Source organism: Dreissena polymorpha, chromosome 5 (genome assembly GCF_020536995.1).
Source record: "Dreissena polymorpha isolate Duluth1 chromosome 5, UMN_Dpol_1.0, whole genome shotgun sequence".
Lineage (NCBI taxonomy): Eukaryota > Metazoa > Mollusca > Bivalvia > Myida > Dreissenidae > Dreissena > Dreissena polymorpha.
The window spans coordinates 68,463,003-68,486,537 of record NC_068359.1 but is presented as its reverse complement, the minus strand read 5'-3'; the positions used below and the strand labels follow the sequence as shown (position 1 = coordinate 68,486,537).

Here is a 23,535-nt window from a genome sequence, read left to right as displayed (position 1 = left end):
CACTATTTAATATTGTAAATATAAACGTATCGGGATGGTGCCGTCGTGATAAATACACAATGCGTTTTTTATTTAACATTTTAATATGGCCACTGATTATATGATAAGATATGCATCAATAACATATTGTATTCCACAACAAAAAATCATAGCAGTACAATTAGAAAATATTCTTATGTTTGCAAATTGACAAAAACTAGAAATGCATTTTGTTCATTAAGGTTTGATGGCAGTTCTATAATAAAAATATTAAAATCACAACTCAAAGCACAAAACAAATATCAGTACAGACAAACATTACAACATTTTGTTTCTTTTAATGTATGTTTATGACTTTGTTAAATATACAACAAATAATAAGTTGGCTTTATCCGAGCAATACGAATAAAAAAAGTACACGCTGACAATTTAAGTTAACATCATTGAGCCCTAAAAGATGGATACAAAACAAAATATGTTAAATGTATACTGAAACAAATAAACAAAAATGGCAGTATATTTTCGTAATACACTTTTCACAAAATAAAAAATTTCGGAAGCTGACACTAATTAAACATACTAAAGCTTTCTTTGCTTATGTATACATGTATTAACATCTTATCTGTACATTATAACAAAACGTTGAAGATGTTGGTCCTCCAGGTTTTAAGTTTTGATCTGCATTTTGATCTTTCGTTATTTAATACCGCCCATTATCTAAATGATAATAACATAAAACATTTAGGAAACATATAAACACATACAGTACTTAGCTAAAACGCAAGGTATATATAATATTTATAGATACACATGATAAATCATATAATGTATATACTAAACATAATTTCTGTCAGAAAATCTTGATATACATGAAAGTTCACATATAATTTCAAAACTCGTTTTTAAGTTTGTAACAAAAACATGGTTAATATTTTACATGGCGATGATGATCGGATTGTAATTTACACGATATTTTGTATACAATGCATGCTACATAATATCATTCTAATTATATACATGTATATGGACATATCAAGGTTAACGGTGTACATTTATTTAAAGTATATAATAAGATCTTCACTTTAATTTAATAACGCAAACATAAAACATAAAAACAAGCACTTAACAAATTTGGTTATATTATAATAAATGCACTATAATTTTTATCAAGATTGCGCCCAATATGCAGGAAACGCGTGAACTAGCACATATTGTAAATAGGTCCACATGGTTTCCAAGAAACAAACAATTAGCTTACAGAGGGTCCTAAGTTCGAAAATTGTATGTCGATTTTTTTGTATCTGTATGTCACATACATTTTTATCCAAACACTTAAAGTATAAGTACAATATACACGAGTTTCAGAAGTTAAGTACAGTCATGTGTTTGTTTAAAATAGATAATATACGATGGTTTACATTTACGTTTAGAGCTGCAAAGACACGAATCAGTCATGCAATTAGAAAATGAGTTCTCAGTAATAGTAAAGCACTCTTGCAACTGTGTTATGTAAAAGGAAATGCTGTGTATGAAATAAATTAGGATATTCATATTCTAAAAGAATTTGTGTCACGTAAAGCAAACAGGATGAAACATAACGTGAACATTATTTAAAATGCCGTAATAGACAATAGGAGAGCTAATTTATACAGACTGTAGTGGAAATAGTGCCATTAATATAATAAACTCGTATAAAACAATTATTGTTGTTCTGATGCATTTTGTTGTAAGACAAAAGTTCAGAACCTGCAGGCAAAAATAATGTTGAAGAGTAGTATGGCCAAAAATGTATTCGCTAAGGAGTTGTGTATACGTAGACGGGTACGTTTTATAGAAGAGAAAGGTTCAACATTGTAGAGAAACTAGTTAATATGAGAAGAAACGTCACGTTAATGAATATGTATTTAAGAGACGAAGCAATACCAAATTAGTATATAGTAGCCAGTTAAATAAAGAAGACATGTCTAGCGTTAACCGTATGCAAGGTGTAAGAAATACACTATCAAATTGTATAGGGTAGATAGGCAAATGTATAAGAAAACAAGCCATATAGCGCTAATAATTAGAAAGAGAAAGTAAAAACGTAAGAAAGAGAAAGTAAAAACGTACAATACAGAATACAATCATATTTATAAAAGCTCTACATGCTAAGTTGTTTCAATTATAAAGGTACCAAGGAGGTAATAAAGTAGCCATTTATATAAAAAAAACAACACAAAAGTCCATATGGTATCGTGGAGCAAGTTATAAAAAGAAGGAAAGTAATACATCATATAGACGCTAGTTATACAGTAGGAAAGGGCACACGTTCATCATTTAGTTATATGATGAAAAACAAAATGTCCTTCGATATTATGTAACTAGTTATATGTATAAAGATAGAACACATTTGTTACTAACTTGTTTAAAAAATACCGAAAGTCAATCGTTAAAAAAATGTCAGATATGAAAAACACACGATCAAGCGTCATATATCATATATACATGTGTTACGTTGCCATTGGTCAAGGTTTTTTTAAGTTTATGAAACGACATGGACACGTCCGTCAATATTTCTGTACAGATAAAAAAATATGCTGTTGTATTGGCTGTAAATGTACTTGTATAATTTAATAGTTATCCAGTTGAAGTTCTGTAGAAGTGGGTTTTGCGTTCAATTGTTATTGTTAAAAGATAACTAAATAGAAAAATATAAGTATAATGGAACAGTGATGTAACAGTAATGTAACAATTGAATATTAATAATATTAAGAAGTAAAACTCCAGCTGCTGGAGCCAAAACCGTAAAAGCGTTTTTTTTTCAGAATAAGTGTTCAGTACAATAACAGTAGTTTAGCATTTTGCAGTGTCAACGCAGCAGGCAAAAAGTTTAATATAAATAAGATTATACAAAAACAGAAGTTGCAAATAAACAGTGGAGAGTGTATGAAAGGAATATATCAATGACGAGAGATATAGACACTTAAATAAAGGCAGTTTTTAAATGTTGATTTTAGCAGATTAAACAGTAAAATAGTTGAAGTCTAAAAGTTGAATATCAGTAGAAGGGAACAGTACAACAGCAACAGTTGACAAGACGAACATTAGAAAAATGAAACAGTATATAAATATTACATGTCTGACAGGGTGACAGTAAGTTTGTCAACTTGAGGAAATACTGTCAACCGAGGCGAAGCCAAGGTTGACAGTATTTTCCGAAAGTTGACAAATTTACTGTCACCCTGTCAGACATGTAATATTTATTTTATTATACCGAACAAACTTTAAAAACATGAACAAATTATATGAACCATTAACAATTTTATATTCAATAATTGTATTTAATTTAAGCAATGAACAACCATTAATATGTTGAGTGGTTCACATTTTCGGGCCGGGCAAAATGAACTTCGCTTTATTCGGAACCGATTTATCCCATCAATTTTCTTTGTCGTCAATTATTTCTTTAAAAATATATAATCGAACCAGCTTTCTGTACTTTATTTTCATCACTTGATTACGCAATTTATGACGCACTCGTGTGACGTCATTTCGGTGACGCAACATTTTGGGTCTACAATATGGACGTGGTAGTTTTTGAACAGTAAAATATTTGTTTAAAGCATCGAACGAATCCAAAACGTATTTCGGAGTGTGTGGTGTTTGTCATGCATAAGAACAGACACTGGAAGTGTATATCGTTGTAACTTTATTGTTATTAGCATGCGATTAAAGTTGCCATTTAGGTAAGCGTGTCGTTTATACTAAATAGATTTTTTTTACTTCTGTCAAAGCTTTAATAATGGCAGTAATCTATTATACGCACAGTTTCAGCTGCAATCAATATTTTAATTATCCAAATACAACAGAAAAGCAAAACTGCGTACTGCGCATGCGCGAATGGGACAGTATAATTTTCGAACATTCCGCACGTGATTGCTAAGGCAGCGGGATACATTTTTTTGTCAGAATTTTTTTCCCCGCTGGTGGCACGTGATTGCTATTGCAGCCGGATACAGTATATTTTTGAAAGTAAATTTATTCCCGCTGGGTCTGACAGTATTTCTATGTCACGATGGCCTATGGGAGTTTAGCCTTGTGAATAAAAGTGAGGTATAATAATAGTAAATCAGCCTTTGACATAGTGAATGTTAGTATACATGAACAGTGCAATTGTCGTATTTTAGCTGGTTTATAACCTAAGAAAGAATATGTATGCGTTAAAGTTTGTTACGAATTTAAACATTGGCAGTATTAGTATGTGGTTAGAATGGCAGTACTACTTAACAGTATATAAATTTATACAATTTTAAAACATGAAAACAACTATGCATCTGACATGTTATCGATAATATCGACACAATACGTAAACGCAGCGATTGGTTTGTCTCAGTTAATTGAACACGTCATCTGGACCATAAACACAAGTAAAAAATAAGAAAGATGGAAATAGCGAAGTTTAGTGTGGACTAATTCATTTGCTAGGGAACTATGATGTGCGAATGTTTTAATGTTTCGGTATTAGTTGATCTGAGTATTTGGAAGTGAGGTAATACATGGATTCGAGTACATGCAGAATCGCGACGGTCTCTGGCGCAACTGGACCTCAGCCGTGTACGGCTACGAAGCGGCTCCAAGGTGCCCCGAATGCGGCAATTCAGAGAACCTCTTCTGTGACAGGGATATTGACCCGCGCCATCCGGAAGGCGTATGCGTCACAAAAACGAAGTTCTTCTGCGTCGACCCCCCGTTAACGGGCTTTGATGAGCCGTTTGATGAGCCGCTGGGTGGTGGGGCTACTCTCATGCAGGGCACTATACACAAGGGGCTGCCAGGGGACGGTCGTACCAGATTCATGTCGCAGGAAGAAGGTCTTGCAATTCTCAGAGAGAATATGGGAAACGGTACGTTTAACACTAGAGTGTTTGTTAAATTGAATTGGCTTAAATGTGTGTGTCACTTAATGTCGTTTATGCGGTTTCTAACACTTCATCCTTTGCATGGTATAACAGTGATCTACATGTAAGCAGGTTCTTCGTGGAGCGCACAATAATTTGATTAAAGAAACAATTTATGTATTAAATAAATAACCCGTTATGCCTTTTGATGAATTTGAACAATTATATAAACAGTATACATGTAACCACCATTTGTATAATATCAATAAGTGAACACAGTTGTCAAATATTGCTAAACAGTTCAATGTATGAGTAGCCGTTTTTAATCTTTTTAAGAAACTTTTTAATATAAACAATTCATATTTTTAACATCAACATTTATTTGTTTCAATATTGAAAAAAAATGATACCACAAGTAAATATCCTGAAATATCTTGATCATTATCAGTAATCGAAGTCTTAATGTAAATATTAGCTCTTTGTAACGAGTAATCAGTATTATTTTCGGAATCAAGAAATTGAATTGCTGATAAAATATCAATTATCGTTATTTATAAATGGAATTCTCAATTAAGAAATCCAACTAATTTATTGAATAAAAAAAAAATATGATATCAAAATATAACCTTTTTCTTTATATCAATGCAACGTCTATATCAAATTAATCTTACGACGTAATCAGTTAACTCGTATAGTTTCGGCGTTAGTAGTATCGTTTTGAGATAGAAATAATGAAGTGATGAGCATAATTAGAGTGCTATTAAGGATTATCCATAAGTGCAAACGGATTTAGCTCAGAAACTCGTCGTAAAAACTACTGTTCAACAAATGTAAAGGAAACGCTTTCGAAATGAAATGAATATGAAATATCCAATGCAATTAATTATTTCAGTGACCGGGTCAACGCCATCTGTAACGTACAAAGTAAAGGGACCAGGAGCACCAGAGAACGGCAAGTCAACGCTGACATTACATCTGCAAGAGGACTTGTACGTTATTTCTAGTGCTGACAGCCAGGGGGCACTGGAGACATACGAGGCAATCATCCGGGCTCTGTTGACCACTACTGCGGCAATTATTGCCAGCGTTATTTAATTAAGTATTGTAACGAAATAATGCCGTTTGTATTGCTTGAAAACATAAGTTACAAGGAAACTTATCAATTAAGTTAGTTGGCAGCTTCCTAAATTTGAATGACTGGTTAATTATCTTCTTCTTAGAATGTAGTGTAATTGTAGTGAATCCATCTCTATCAAAGCCCGTTAACGGGGGGTCGACGCAGAAGAACTTCGTTTTTGTGACGCATACGCCTTCCGGATGGCGCGGGTCAATATCCCTGTCACAGAAGAGGTTCTCTGAATTGCCGCATTCGGGGCACCTTGGAGCCGCTTCGTAGCCGTACACGGCTGAGGTCCAGTTGCGCCAGAGACCGTCGCGATTCTGCATGTACTCGAATCCATGCATCTCCTCCCAGGGGGCGTGGCCGGGGAAGTTGTCGACTGCGTAATCGCCTAGTTCCCGGAAGTCACTCTCGACGTCCACTCGGCAACTGTTCTCCGGAAAAAATAACACTATATATTAAAATAGTCATCTGTTTAATCCCGGGTACCGGCTGGTATCCCCACTCAGTTGTCCCGTGAAAAATGGACAATCTTTCAAATGACAAAGTATTTCATATCATTTCCTATTTTTCTAGAACTTTATCTAGAACTTTTTTATAATATATATCAGAAGACATATAATATCACCACATTCATATTTTGAATGAGATACAATACCATTAACATGTGTTTATAGCCGATTGGTTGACGAAGAGGGAATGTTTTAGAACTGACATACGAAAACTTGCTTTTCTGTTTTTTTTTCTTATCTTATAGTTCATATTGCCATCATATTTCGCAACCAAAATCAAAAGAAAGGGAAATTGTTTGGCTATGCAAGCCACATCTAGGATAAACAAACTTCGCACCTAACGGAGGACTGTCGGGTCCGGAATTGCTCCCAGATGTAGTCGATGAAGGTATGGTGCATGTAAAACACTGGGTCGTAGGGCGCGTGCCGTACGTAAGACATATCTCCGCCGACCCAGTCGTGTACACCATCGTGTAGGACCTCGAGATTGTTAACCTGCTGGAAGTAGTTCGGCGTATTTCCAGTCGTTATATTCTGCACGACATGGGAATAATGGGAATACCAAATACAAATTCAGACGGAAATAAGCAATAACAAACAAGTAGAACAGACTAATGACTATGGAGTTAATACTTAATCCATAGCCAGAAAGGTATATAGTATGCTTTAAGGTGCTTGCAGTGTTAGTATGTGAAAGCCGCCTCGACCCAACCTGGCGGAGACCGAAGCTTAAAAAACCATAGTGATCAACCTGATAGTATGAGTGGGGCGCGGAATTTCTCTCTGTGATAGTGTACATTATACGGCAAATTATGTATTACCTCATATTATCAGATATTCCCAGTCGAGTGTTTCTGTTTGTTATATTCAAAGCGATACCAAAATTAGTTATTACAAAAAAGTGATTCACTTTTTTTGGTTAGTATATTGTTTTCGAGAAATAGGAACAGATATAAATGTACTTAAATGAGTGAATTGTTAAAACATACATGCCAATGGGATACACGTTTACAAGGGGAGACAATAGGTAAATTCTTAGACTCATTTTCCCAGATCGTGTAAGCGTGTGTGTATGTTGAGCTTTTATTCGGTTGTATAAGCGTTATCATTAAGTATAACATCACATGCCAAAACCTACCGCATAATAGCAAAACCTCATCAGCTGATCAGTATCGTCCTTGTTTATCAACCGGGGCGGACAGGTTCCGTTCCGCGCGATGTCGCGCCTGATAAGCTCGTTGAAGCCGCCGTACATGAACCGGAAGGAACCCTCACTGACCACGTCATCGCCGTTGCCAGCGAAGCACGAGCTCCAGATGACAGAGTCCGAAGGAAGTGGCAGGTAGTAGTCCATGGAGTAGTCCCAGTACGCCAGCGACACATCCGGGTCGACCTCGAGAAGCTTCTCCTCGACCCTGAAGCGGACCGGAAGTGTTTTGTTATCAATCGGTGTGATATGTATTGCCTCGAGGGATTGGGGAGTTAACTGTCACAGTGACACTTTAAGACCACTTATTTTAATCGTGAGGGCCGAAAGATCGTTTGGATTGTCCCGGCCACTTGTTAATGCTATGCAGCCCTAATGTGACAGGAAGTAAATAATAATGATTTTCGACGCTTTAGGTGTATGCATGACATTGCATGTTAATTATTTTTTAATACATTTTTTTAATTATTGCATTTCTCCACCAGCATGTTAGCGACAACTCTTTCTCGATTGAAAGGTGACCATTTGAGGTTTTTATTTATACTAATATGCAAAATTTCAACCATTTTTATTCGTTATTTCTAAAAACGTTCATGGTTACTTTTCTGGTATACATTTCTCGCCTGAATATGGACGATAACTCTGTCCTTAATATGTTTTGCAATGATAAGGGTGATTACTGTATCTTTAAGACCAAACAGAAGATGATAAATTAGCCGCTACTATATTTTACCGATCTTAATGCGAAAACTCTGTTTCTAATATTTATTATCTAGCTAAAAGCGATTACTCAGTCCTCAATATGTTTTGCCACGCTGCAGTCTTCAACTTTGTCTCTGATATTTTTACTGAACTATTAGCGATCGATTACTTTGTCCCTAACATTATTCTTAGAAACATGGGCGATAAATACTTGGTGTTCCAAACTTAATGCAAAAACTCCCACCATACTCACGCCGCTAAGAAGACTCGGTGCCATGGCAGAAAGCTGGCCCCGTGATGTTTCCGGAGAACCTGTTGGCCGTGAATGCGGCCGAACCTCGCTAGCATGCCCGTCTAAAACCATTGCGAACAAGCTATTATCCGTTTTCACTATCAATAATACAAATAAGTGTTCTTATAAGTATGTATGACCAATTGTTTTATTAATTATTATCTTAATAATATGTCAACTCATTTTTTGAGCATATTAATAGAAGTTTGCACCAGAAACCACCCCCTCCTTATTGATACTGGTAGTTGGCCCGGAACTGATGTCCCCGACAGGAAGTGCCTTTCGAGCCAGTCACACAACATCATCTGTGAAACATATCATTTTTTATAGAATGCGATCCCTAAGTAATTTTTCAACTCGCTATATAAACAGGAAATACTGTTTTTACCAAAATGTGATGTCATGTCTTTATGTTAAAACAATAGGAATTCTAAATAGAAAACTATTGTTATTTCCATGTGCGTATAATGTCATTTACGATGTATTTGTTATTTGAAATAAACGTTAACACTTGATAATACCCAAATAATCTGGAGAGAAATACAACGCCTACCCATCCGTTCCACCACTATCAGTTTCAATCAAATAAACCTGATTGTCGCAATTTTACTTGAATACGATTTTATGAGTAAGATTCAATAGTTGGATTTCCTTAACCCTAGCTCATTTCGGAATTAGTTATAGTGTGAAAATGTTGAAGTCTTTCAGCAATTTTAACAAAATTGACGGTCTGTTAGAAGACGCGTATTACCATGAAGAATCTACTCCAAATTGAAAGGATACCAGTTCTGACGTAAAAAGTCCTTAAATACTATATATGTTATTCGATTATCTTTTTCAAAGTGTATTATTCCTTTTTCCAATTAATTATATATTCGTGCTAAGCAATAAAAAAAATACATTGCTTTAATTAACTACTTAACTATGTGTATTGCGTTTGATTGGTGATTCCTTTATGTATTGGCTTTTTTGCCGATTTAGTAGCTGCACATTTGTTGTCGACATTAATTTAATTAAATACATGTGGTACAGTTGGTGTATTGAAACAGTGTAAATTTGCATATCAAATGTCCGTGACGACATATTTCTGACATAATTCTTACCTTATAGAGAACGTTAAAAGCCCGAAAGAGCTTCTGTCGCTCCGTGACGGAGAGAACCCGGATTTCGCGTCGCACACGGTAGCCGCTAACGGGCGGATTCTTCCCGAATCTGTGTACATTTTGCAAACATTTCAACATAGCAATACTTAATTTAGGCTTTCTGATGGATCATTGGAAAATATGGTTATTTTAAACTGATTAATCGCTGTTACAAACAGTAATTTTAAACAATGAAAAATTTCAATAGGGTTTCTGCTTTGCAATTTGTTATGACGTCGATTTCATGACGAATATATTCAAGAGCAATTCTCGTGTTACAACCCTGTATTAAATGGGAAGACACGATTGAACATCATTTAAGTAAAACGGAATAGTCACTGATTCTGCTATATAATAATTAAATTGTAAATTGTTCACTTCAGGTTGGTTCACACTGAAAATCTCTGATCACTTATGTATTGCATATCATCTACCGCAAGCAACAAATATCTGCCATTGGGCAACGATTTGAGACACATACCATAACAAAACGCACAAAGCAGAACTATTCACTTACATTTTTTTATTTCTAAAGTATATTAAGCCGTAAATCCACATCACCCTTCACACATATTATCCATTATCACATAAACACATCAATACTGCGCAAAAGACATGGCATGTAGCCTTGCATCAAATATAGATGACACGTTTGCAAAAAAAGCACAACGTGATACCCAAACTCAGCCAGATATTATTTTTGTCAGCAATTTAACTACAGTGTTTGTATTTTAATGACATTATTATCTCTTGGTTGCTGTACAACGATCGTCACAAAGAGTTAAAGGAAGATTTCAATATATTACTCTATACCTTTTACTTCTTTGTTATTAAACACAAAAACACTGAAAAGTAAAAACAAAATACGGAAAATGGGTTATTGAACTTGTTTTTGAGGTATATACATGTTTATAATGCTTGTAACTAGTATTTGTGAAAATTGCTGTGAATCTATCAGTCTGGTCAGGAGATATATAATTAAATCATAAAACGTTCAGTGATTTATAGCGGACAGCATCGCATCTGACCAGACTTCGCAATTGCACAGGCTGCGCCAGCCGAAACGCCATAAGACCCATTTTCGTATGACGCGCCTTGAAATGTGTGAGTTGAATGTTTAAAAAGAAAACTGCGTGTTAAATGTTAACATACGATATATTTTGATAGTGGAGAAATAAACTCATAACAAGCCATGTGAGGACACATATGATGTGAATTCCCCTCGTATAATTTGTATTTACTAAGTTAATGATAACACACCTTCAATGCGGTGAAAATTCGACGAATACGTGAACACACACACAAAATAGTTCAAACCAAAATTTCAAATGTTATTTTAAAGTCTGCAATTTCGCAACTCACGTTCACATTTTATAAATTGAAAACTGCAAATATAAACAACCTTATACTAATGTGCTGTTATCACCCGTGCTATTGAAACACATTAGGTATCACCGCTACCTGTTGAGAACAAAAGAACGTTTCCCAGACATATAGAATGTAACCCCGCTGAAGAACTAAGCACCATTAACGAGGTTATTCAACAGACGCGTGAAAGTGTATTAGACTCTCGATATAACACTTCACTTGTTGTAGTTATATTTTCCCGCATCTATTCTAACTCTCAGATTATGAATGACCCGTGCTGAGCAAACATACTACGTGATGGAGACGCAGCAGATAGTGGATTATTTAAATCATTCATAAACATTCTCTTCCGCGACACTTATAATGCTAACATTGTTTATTTATTCTTTTCTTTATACGCTCCGTTCAAACATATTCCATTCACCAGATATTCACATTATGTTTCCATTTGTTAAATAATCTAGTTGAAGAACTCAAACCTCTGGCATAAATTGTACAAATATTTTTCGGCGCGGATGCGGCACTTTTCTACCTTGGCCTTAAATCTTTCAAAGTTTCGCAATCTATAATTCTGGAACTTTTTACGCTAAATTCACATCGTTTACTTCAGACTTGAGATATTGATATTTGACCTGTATTTTTATCCTTGAATAATAACATTTCATAAAGAAAAAAAGACAAAGGCAATACATAAAGGTTTGCTTTAAAAAACAAACTAACTAAGCCTAAAACATCACGTGTTGTCACTGAATATTCTTGCAGACACACATATTGTATAAATCTATCGTGTATATTTCTTATTTGACTTGTTTTGACTAACGATGTGATCGAACTCCAATGTTGCGTTTGGACGATTATCAAACTACCACTTTGATCGAAATTCAAACGTAAACAAGCCGGGTTTAGTTTAAATGTGATATGTGTCGAACTAATGTATCATTATTACCTCGTGCACTTATTTTTTCGCGGCGAATTCTGCGAGCAAAGCGTAGTCTTCTGGTAGCAAGGGGTTGGCGGTGAATCTGTTCACAAAGTACGTCCGCAGGCAGGCCTCGGCTGCTAGAGTCTGGTTAACAGGCTCGTTCTATATTAAATATGAGTAGTGTGAAATTAAAAAATGAGTTGTTTGTAGAACTCTTTGCAAACTACATCCACATGGTCGGTTGTCATGGATTTGTTAATGATCTCGTTCGGTATATGCATATATAACATATAAAGAAGTGAAACTCCAGCTGCTGGAGTAGTATTGAATTATTATTATAAACAATTAGTAGGACTTTTATTTGCCTTAATTTAGTTGTTTGGTGATATAACGGTTCCATTTCAAAACTTCGTTTCAAACGATGTACAACTGGATAATATCATTGTGTATGTCAAGACATGTTTACCCCTTCAACCATCCCCAGTTTAATGCTTTTAAAATGGACATTCAAGTAAAAAATAAGATAATACTTGACAATCTTGAATTGCTTCGTAAGATTTTCCATGTTGATCCACTAGTTATATAAGCAAATGAATATAATAAGAAAAAATGACATTGTTTAGCCTGGCTGTCAAAATAATAACTAAACTCATCACTTGCAAATTAAAATCGATATTCCCCAGAATGAAGCAAAATCCATCAAAATCGAAATATTTTATTCCTCTTTAGGAGATATAGAAATATATAAGGGAGATAATATTCTGTGGTGGAAGAAAATGTGTTATGAATTTTCTCTCACATAGGATGACTACTTGCAGGTTGGTTTTACAACCAGTAATACTTAATTACATTTACAACTAAACAACATATAGTAATAATGATGTTGTAATCATGGTGATGAAACATAATAACACGGAGATCACGAAGAAGAAAAACTTTGAGTTAAATAAAACAACGACCAAACTCAAAAGATGAAAAAAAGAAAGAAGAAGAAGAAACAGTTGAAAAAGCAATCAGAAGGAAACACTGATTCATCTCGACTTTTGTAATTATTAAATACTGGGGACGAATGTATGATATAAACCATTTTCAAAATGACTGTCGACACTAATATCATATTCGTTTAAAATATCCATATATGTAATCGATTTAGACAGTCGCTAATGCTTTCGGCACCTGCGTACAAAAAACGAAAGCAAACACAAAATGATTTTGTTATTTAAGCATAAATGTTCATAAACTATGATCATGATAAAGCTGGGGATATCGATGTTGATGATGATTAATATGGTTATGCTCATAATGTTAATTATGATCATTTTGGTTATTTTAATTATTTTGATAGTTATCATTACATTGAAGGCGGAGGTTTTAGTTTCCAGGTGCATAGCTTATCATGTTTAAATCATTTTCCCCATCAATGTAAATCATAAACTATTTTCGGGGGCATCAATTAGTGTAACGACATTTTTATATTAGGCGATGAATAGATATACCGGTACGCCTGAAAGAAAAATATCAGATACCGTTGAAATCGTGTTCGCACGATGCGCAGAAGCTTTTCTTAAATCGTTGATTTTATGTTCCCTCAGAAACAAATTTATGATGAAAATTAATTCTGCTACCTACGCTTTTATGATGAAAACTTGTTTAAATGAGTATTAAATCGAACACTAGGATATAGATCACTTGCACGAGTGGGTATATCAGCGCCTTAATATGTAATGTGCTTTTTATAAAAGAACTTTGTATTGAAAAGGAATTATATAGCTTCATTGCCAATGTAAATATCTGATCAATTATCATTGCTTATTGCAAAGTGCCATGTTGACTTTAAACATAACCAGAACAATCAATTACTTTGAAAGATAACAACACGCTGTAACCGTAAGGAACATAAGGAACATAAACACAAAATTGATAGTTAAATAGTTTGTGTATTACACTGGTTACTTGATGATTGGCATTATGATTACTTTTCATAATGACATTTTTAATAAAAACAAATTCCATTTAAGTCTGATGTTATTTATGTCGGCGTTTCTCTTAATTTCAGTTTATGTCTCGGTAGTAAATAATAATTGAATACTGATATTAATTGTTGTAAAGCATTAAATAATCTTTCAATATTTCAATGAAAAATGATGCATTTAAAGTTAACATCCTTGCGTTTTCCGTTTGCTACCAAACTTTTTCGACCAAAGCAAACATGAAATATTTATACGTAAGAATTTCTGTTTAAAATACAGCAATGACGTTTATACAAACATAAGTGTAAAATTAAATTGTATAAAATCATTTAGGCCCCTAACTTGGAAAATGGATTTAACATCATTGACATATTTAAAGGACATTTACAATTTCCCATAGATTTTATGTGTCACATATACAAATGCTGTTCTATTATATGTACAGGCATGTGATTAAAACTGAAATTTAATAAGCAAATACCGCAATCCAAAAGCCGACATTGATGAAAATTGTATCCATTAAACGCGGTAACATTTGAGGCATTTACATTGTATCCATTAAAAGCGGTAACATTTGATGCATTTAATCTGACCGCAAGCTGTATCTGATACCTACGTGTTTTTACGATGTCAGAAATTTGTACATAACGCAAAGCGCTTTGCAAGGTTTACATTGTTCCTTTAATTGTCCGTGTACATTCACGATTTATAACCACATATAAAATTGTATTTTTTATTTTTCACTTATGATAGCTTTCACAAATCGTTTTATATGATTGTTACAACCAAATAAAAACATTATGTGAATGCAATAACATTTATATGTATTGTATTTGTAGATAACTCACGAAAAGTTATGGAAATGATGATAAACATGATAGATTAAGCATTCCAAATTCAGTGTGGGATTTAAACAAATAGGTTTTCAATGAATCGTGCTGTTAACATGGTGGAAAAAATCATATATTTAAATATTGGCGCACGCATGTTTTCGGAGCTGTTTAAGCAAATATAACAAACTGCTTACAGAATTCATAAGCGAAACATAATTGTTAAATAAAAAAAAACATAAATTTATAACATATTATAAAATTCATTTTTCTCTGTGCAAATTGTTGACATCAAATCAGGATATAACTAAAGTATCAGCAATATTTAACATTTATAAAGACATATATGTTCGCAATTGAACGAATATTAATATAAGTAACTAACATTTTGACTGCATCTCGACATGAATATTAGCGTTTACTTAACCAACGTTCAAAGCGTATCTGTTTGTATATATATTCAGAAAATGTCTACGGTTATGTTAAGCAGCCTATAAAACTGGTTAAATAAATAAATGCAATTAAATACATAAACTATAATATTTCTAAAGCGTTGCAATTTCATTACCTGGACTCGCTGCTCGCATGCTATGACCTCTGCCGGCTTCACAAACACATTGCTCGGGCACGGCTGCTGAGAACTCACCAGAGCGGCTATCGCACACCAGAAGCTCACAACAACGACGCCTTTTTCAAACATTGCTTTTGATGTTAGCTGACCTCAAAAATGGTCGATCCACACAAAGTGTGCGATAGAACAAACGATGATTCCCCTTAAATCTATGTTTTTGACAAAGGCATATGACGTGGAGCACATGATCCAAATCTTATCCAAACCAATCAGCGCATTTGGGAACTTCCCACTAGAGAGGAATCGTCGAACAAAAGATGTTGGATAGGATGTATCAACGAAGGCATGACGAAATTGACAAGTGTTTCGTGACCTTAAAAAATAATAATGTACGCGATATTGACATGGTTTTACAAACTCGAATTTTCAAAGACGTTTTGGTGTTTTAAACAACACAAAATACGAGTGTCGGTGCAACCAGATGTGATGGACATTGTAAACCCCCGGACAAATTGTATGAGCGAGGCATCAAACTAGCGTCAAGCCTTTTGTGATGTCGCACATTCAATTGCGAGTATGTTACCGCGTTATTTAAATGGTCAAAGATTCAGCGCCACGTGTACTTAAAGTAAATCATTAAAATTAATACCAGTGTTTAGCTATTTTCCCACCAAGCTTTACGAAGTAAACATCATATAGAAATAGATTTGATATTGTTCGCATTTGCGTTAAATTTTGCGCAAATCACAGTTTGCAGATGACGCTGTAAACGCTGTTACATATGGTCAACGATGCACAAGGACATTTATATTGTCAAACATAGATATTTGGGCACTTAAGGGAGAGTTTTTGATTTTAATTTTTGGTGGTATAGAAATAATCACGTAGAGCGATTCAATTTACCGTTATGAAGAATTAAAGGGACGTTTCCACTTTTTTTTATATAAATAGACAACATTGTAGATGAATTGATTCAGATTTACACATTTGTGCTGTAGTTATGTTGTTTTTTTGCTAGGAAACAGTAATACTGACCATTTGCAATGCTCTAAAATAACGGTTATAAACATCATTTTGACGATCAAAAAACCTGAACAATGTTAACTGTTTCAAACACGAAACGATTGTAAAAATATGCAAATATATACATTACTAGATACTGGAGAAAAATAACTTGTATCGTAAATATTTGTTATCGTGTCAAGTGTTTTAAAAGCTAAATTATTTAACTCTGCCTTGACCTTACACCACTATACTTTATATGACTTAATGGCGGACATAATTGTCTCCTGACCAGTCTGCGATTCAGATCTATGGAGATTACGTGGATACTGAGAAACTGGTGTTTAAATACACATACACGCACAAATTGGCTCATTAAAAGATAAGACGCGTTTGCCAATACTTATTCAAACTTTATTATCATGTTGGACAGCAGACATGTTGTTCGTACTAGTATTAAAATAAATTTGTCTTAAACAAAACGTCAAATATTAGTATCAAACACTCATACAATACAGTCAAGTCAGTCAAGTCAATTTTATTGGCAAATACATTTGTACATAGCCAAGCAACATACATAATACATGTATTTACGGTGTGAATAAATGCATATACAACAATTGTGATGAAAAGTATGGTGTATATGATGGACATGAAATAATGATTAATGGTTGTGCGAATGTTGACAAAAACACAAAACAACAATAATAAATATACATTTATACATACATAATACTAATTGTGACTAGATCTTAAATAAAATGCCATTCTAGTAAAGTTAATTTATGTTTTTTATTCGAAGTAGACATCAGTTGCTTAAATTTTATGATAGAAGACCAGCGTAGATAAAATTTAGGTAACAATAGTTTTCTTAAATCTCTATACAATGGACGAATTAACAAAAAATGGTATTCATTCTCAATTACACCCATAGTACATCGTGTACATACTCGTTCATTTCTTGGAATATTTCTATATCTACCGTCTTCAATAAATAGTGAATGTGCAGAACAGCGAAGTCTAGTTAAACAAATTCTATCCCTATCGTTTACCACAATATCTAAATAGTTTTCAAAATCAAAATTTAATGTGAATAAACGATACGTATCAAGTTTGGACAAGTTATCAATATCACTAACCCATGTTTGTAAACTGATATCCTTTATACGCTGACAAATACAATTAACATCACTAATGGTTATATCAGATTTATAATTAAAAAAGGCAATCCTAAATCCTGGAGCAATATCTTGAGTTTATTACACCAGTTAGTAATATGCGAATTAGCATCATCGAAATCTAGCAACAATTTATTAAGTAAGGAATCTGGTTTCTGCTTTATTTTGAACCAAAATATAATGATACGCATCTTTTTATACACTCTAAGGGAAAACGACCCAGCTCGCCATACACTGCCGCAGACGTAGTTTGTGGTCGAATAGACAATGTCTGTTTAAGGAATTTTAGATGGACTTTCTCTATGTCAGGGCTGGGATGAAATCCCCAGATCTCGGTACCGTAGGTCAATATTGGCAATATCATAGCATCAAAAAGACGTATTTTGTCAGCAATACTGAATGAGATTTAAGAAAAAAGTTTATTTAAGGAAATCAATGCTCTAGATGCTTGTTTCGATAAGGCTTCTTGCGCTTTAAAAAAATTGTCGTTTGAGGACAATGTTACACCGAGATAAGTAAACTTATTTACTACCTCGAGCTTAATATCATAATATTTAACATCAATATTTTTAATTCTATTGCCTTTATTAAAAACCATAACAACAGTCTTTCTTGTGTTCACAGATATACCCCATTCGCTGCAATATTCATGCAACCTATCTAAAAGACGCTGGAGTCCAGTTGCTGAGTAAGAAAATAGAGCGGTATCGTCAGCATATAGCAACGAGAATAATTTTATGTTGTCGACATTTACATATTCAGTAGAATCATTATACAAATAGTCATATATATCATTTACGAACAATATAAATAATAATGGTGATAAAGGCTCACCCTCTTTTACACCAGAATGACTATCAAAGAATTCTGAAAGAGAATAGCCAGTTTTAAATGTGTGATAACATTGATTTTCTATACGTGTGCTACTACACAGTGTACACGAACCACTACTTACATTACTTGTCTTAACGCATGATTTAACACAACCATCTATCGATGTAATCATTTTAACAAATTTAGATGATATGTTATGCTGCAGCAGTTTGTACAAAATTCCGTTCCTATAACGAGATCGAAAGCTTTTTTAAAAATCAACAAAGGCACAATACAGCTGTCGGTTTTCTTGATAAACTTCTCTATTTATCACTGCATTTAGCACAAAAATACAATCTATAGTACTCTTATCGTTTCTAAAACCAAATTGAAAATCACTAAGTTTATTATTGTTTTCAAGCCATTTACGCACTCTTCTGTCTAGCAATATGGAAAATATTTTAGAAAAAATACTAGTAAGAGTTATCCCCCTGTAGTTATTGACATCGTTCTTATCTCCTTTCTTTGGCGCGGGAACAATAACGCCTAAAGACCATGAATATGTATATGAACTTGTACTGTAAATATAATTAAACAATTTACATAGGACAGGAGATATAATCTCTTTACAATCAATAAAAATCTCAGGAATAAGTTGTTCAAAACCACCGCTTTTCCCCCGTTTAAGATCCCCTATTGCATTCATTACTTCTTCAATTGTGAAGTCGCTATCAAGGAATTCCACGGAAACAATGGCACTATCTAATAAGTTTGATAAATCTTCTTCAACTGTGACATTAAAAAAACATCATCGCTTGAAAATAAATTCTTAAAATGTTGCAAAAATGTGTCCGGAGTAATATCACTACCATTTCGCCGATTTTTTATCTTTTTTTTATTTCATTCCAAAACCTTTGAGATTGTGACTTGGCATATGTGCGAAAATTTTCTCGTTGTCGCATGTTAAATGAACGCTTAGCCGTTCTTTTTGTTTTATTATATTGCGTCTTCGATGTTAAAAATACTGACCGATTATCAGTTGAGCGATCATCGTAAAATAATCGTTTGGCCCGCATGTAGCTACGACGCGCAACTTTACACTCGTTGTTAATCCATGGGCTTTTATATTTCCGTCCAGGTGTTTTCTTAGAATTAAAATATGTTCTCGTTTGACCATATGCATTAAATGCACAGTCATACAATAATGTCGCGAAATTCCCAATACCTATGTCAATATTCAGATTACTGCTAATTATATTATCGACAATGCGATCATATTCGTGTAAATTGTTTTGCATACTTGTTAAATATGTGTTAGACTTATCATCGTCGTAACACCAATTCAATTTTTTTATTGTAACTTTCTCGTCCCCAATAGACGCTTTATCAACATTGAAGTTGAAAGATATTTCAATAGGTGCATGCGGGGAGAATGAAAAGTATTCATGCACAACAAAGTTACTAATGAAGGGGAACAACTCTTGGTGCGCCAGTACGTAGTCGATAGTACAACTACCGTTAGCCGTCATTAACGTGCAATCACCTATCCCCGCATCAGATCCACAACGTCCGTTAACAATTCGCAGATCGGAATTTAAGCCACAATCGATTAACTTATTTCCAGACGAATTTTCGATTGTGTCTTTGCAAAATCGCTCGGGTAAATAATTCGTACAAATGTCATTGTTAGCTCATCTATTTTTTGAAAAAAAAGTATGAGCTATTATCATCACCTTGGCGTCGGCGTCGGCGTCTGCGTCGGCGTCGGCGTTGGCGTCCGGTTAAGTTTTGCGTTTAGGTCCACTTTTCTCAGAAAGTATCAATGCTATTGCATTCAAACTTAATATACTTACTTACTATCATGAGAGGACTGGGCAGGCAAAGTAAAATAACTCTGGCGTGCATTTTGACAGAATTATGTGCCCTTTTTATACTTAGAAAATTGAAAATTTTAGTTAAGTTTTGCGTTTAGGTCCACTTTTCTCAGAAAGTATCAATGCTATTGCATTCAAACTTGGTACACTTACTAACTATCATGAGGGGACTGGGCAGGCACAGTTAGATAACTCTGGCATGCTTTTTTACAGAATTATGTGCCCTTTTTATACTTAGAAAATTGAAAATTTGTGTTTAGGTCCACTTTATTCCTACAGTATCAAAGCTATTGCTTTCATACTTGCAACACTTATTAACTATCATAAGGGGACTGTGCAGGCATATTTATGTAACTCTGACTGGCATTTGGACGGAATTATGGGCCCTTTATACTTAGAAAATTGAAAATTTGGTTAAGTTTTGTGTTTTGGTCATCTTTACCCCTATAGTATCATAGATATTGCTTTCATACTTGGAACACTCGCAAACTATCATAAGGGTACAGTAAAAGGACAAGTTGCATAACTCTGGTTGTCATTTTTACGGAATTATGGCCCTTTTTTGACTAAGTAACTTTGAATATATGGTTAAATTTTGTGTTTCGATCCACTTTACATCTTAACTATCAAGGCTATTGCTTTCAAACTTCAAATACTTTCATGCTTTCATGAGGTTACTGTACCTGGCAAGTTGAATTTTACCTTGACCTTTGAATGACCTTGACTCTCAAGGTCAAATTATTAAATTTTGCAAAAATTGCCATAACTTCTTTATTTATGATTAGATTTGATTGATACTTTGACAAAACTACTCTTACCTGACATACCACAATAGACTCCACCCAAACCATCCCCCGTGCCCTCCCCCCCCCCCGAATCACCCTCCTATTTTTTTAAGATCATCTCACAAATGACCACCACACCTTAACACTATACCCACCCCCAACCCACCCCCCCCCCAAATATTTTTTTTTGAAACGGTTAAAAAACACAAATATTTATTTTTATTATTTTATGTTTGAAATACCGTCATCCTTCGCACCCAAGAATTCCACCCCCCCCTCCCCCCCCCCGAATTCCCCCCTATTTTTTTTTTAAGATCATCTCACAAATCTCACACTATACCCCCCCCCCCAATTTTTTTTTTTTAAACGGTTAAAAAACACAAATATTTATTTTTATTATTTTATTTTTGAAATACCGTCCAACCATCGCATCCAAGAATCCCACCCACCCCCACCCCCACCCCCATGTTGTTTTTGTGCATTTTTTTTTCGCATTTTTGGAAAATAATGTAATAAATGTCCACACCCCCACACTATACACCCCTCTTCACTCCATCCCTCCCTCCTTTGTGATTGAAAATGAGAGTCCCTTCACCTTTAAAAAGAAAATAGATGAGCGGTTTGCACCCGCAAGGCGGTGCTCTTGTTATCTAAAGTGTTAATGAATACAGGTAACTGTTCATCCGCCTGTAAATAATCGGATTTATTACCACAATGTGCGTTTAAATCACCGATAATAGACGTTAAGCCTAATGACGAATAATGACAGACAGTTCGTTCTAAATATTCGAAAAATCCCTCGCTATGCAAATTAATTAAATAGAGTTATGTGGAGGAATATAAATAAAACATATGTAAACATCAAAAGAGGTATGAACAAATGAGCTATCTAATTTAATCCATATAGCACCCTGATTGTCAGTTTCTATTACTGAAATGCCTTCTTCAAAAAGATTTATAAAACAGACAAATTCCACCATGTCCGCGTTTACAGAACGAGCTGTTATCAAGATAACAAGGCACATTTATACATTCATAGCCTTCTAAATCGAGTTTATTATCAGGCTTTACCCAAGTTTCACAACAAAATACAATATCATATAGATTAACAAAGTTAACAAAATCTTCATCATTAATACAGTTTTTCAGTTCATTAACGTTCCAAGAGCGAAAACTCAGTTCATACTTTTCATCGGAATCCTACAGCGGCGGCGTAGAGGTCGGGACAAACGGACGACCATCGATGAACGGTTTATCGCGGACAAGGACGGCGCGCTTCCCATCACGCCTGGCTTGCATCATGTGGCCAACGAGTGACTTCCGGCGCTCCAGAACTTCCGCGGGGTATTGCTCAGTCACGTTGTATGGTGTCCGACGCAGGTCTACACGCCTAAGCGCGTTCTTTATGCACATAAGTCACTGGGTATCCTTGAACTTATATCGTTGGTATCTCCCGATTCTGTGTGCCCGGTCAATCTGAATCACACTCTCCGGATCCGTAATCTGTAAGTGTTCACGACAGAACCGTAGCACTTTTGAAACGCAGTCTTCAGCTCGAGAGCGATCATATGTGGCACTTCCCATCGTTGCGTGCGGCGTGTCACCGGAAGCGTCGAGCGGCTCACCGGAAGCTGTTTGTGTACCACCCGATGCATTGACTGTTGTACCGATTGATGGCTGGTTATTGTCAACCACTTCAGTAGTTCCGAAAAATAAGAGGTTGTCCCTCATTGATCGGCATTTAAGGTCAATCACGTCTTCCTTCAGGGAATTGTTTGTTTGTTTTAAGTTTAAATTTTCATCTGCCATAGTTTTTAGGTCACGTTTAATGTTTTATGTTGGTTTTGTTACCTTCGGCTGTTTTTGATACGGTTTCATACTTATCAGCGAGAAAATTCTGGCTTTTTTCGATATCCTCGCACCTTTTCTCGATACAGGTTAATCTTTCCGTGATGTTTGTAATTTTAGCGTTGATTAAGTCTAATTGACCCAGTTTCTTGTCAATATTGTCAAGCCTGTTTAGCAACTTTTTCAAAACGTCAGAGTCAATCGTGATCTAGCCATTATTCGCGAAATAAGAATTTCCATTGTTCATTGAGCTCGTATGAGTATTAGGAGTATTAGCAGGCGATTGCCAAAACTGGTTTTAATATGGCGGACATTGGCTATTTATAGGTGTAGCTGCCAATTGGGTGGGGCCGGGTTACTTGGTGAATACTGAAAAACCGCCAAACCCTGTGGGCCTTGACCACTTGTATGCTGCTGCTGTTGCTGCTGCTGTTGCTGCTGTTGCTGCGGCTGTTGCGGCTGTTGTGTGAGCCCACTAAAATCTGCTGTGCACCCACCATCTGCCATGTTCTTTTTTCGACTCTGTTTTGGTTGAGGCTTTAC

At 34.8% G+C, this 23,535-nt stretch overlaps 1 protein-coding gene across 1 annotated transcript; it reads right to left on the bottom strand.

Moving 5' to 3' along the window:
• Positions 1 to 6,024: 6,024 nt before the first annotated feature.
• Positions 6,025 to 22,557, bottom strand: LOC127831304 (putative tyrosinase-like protein tyr-3). Its single transcript, XM_052356275.1, has 7 exons — positions 22,349 to 22,557; positions 9,793 to 9,901; positions 8,651 to 8,751; positions 7,627 to 7,903; positions 6,826 to 7,022; positions 6,165 to 6,405; positions 6,025 to 6,039 (listed from the first exon to the last, which is right to left on the bottom strand). Exons 1-7 carry the CDS (start codon positions 22,555 to 22,557, stop codon positions 6,025 to 6,027), a joined length of 1,149 nt encoding a protein of 382 aa, XP_052212235.1.
• Positions 22,558 to 23,535: the final 978 nt, after the last annotated feature.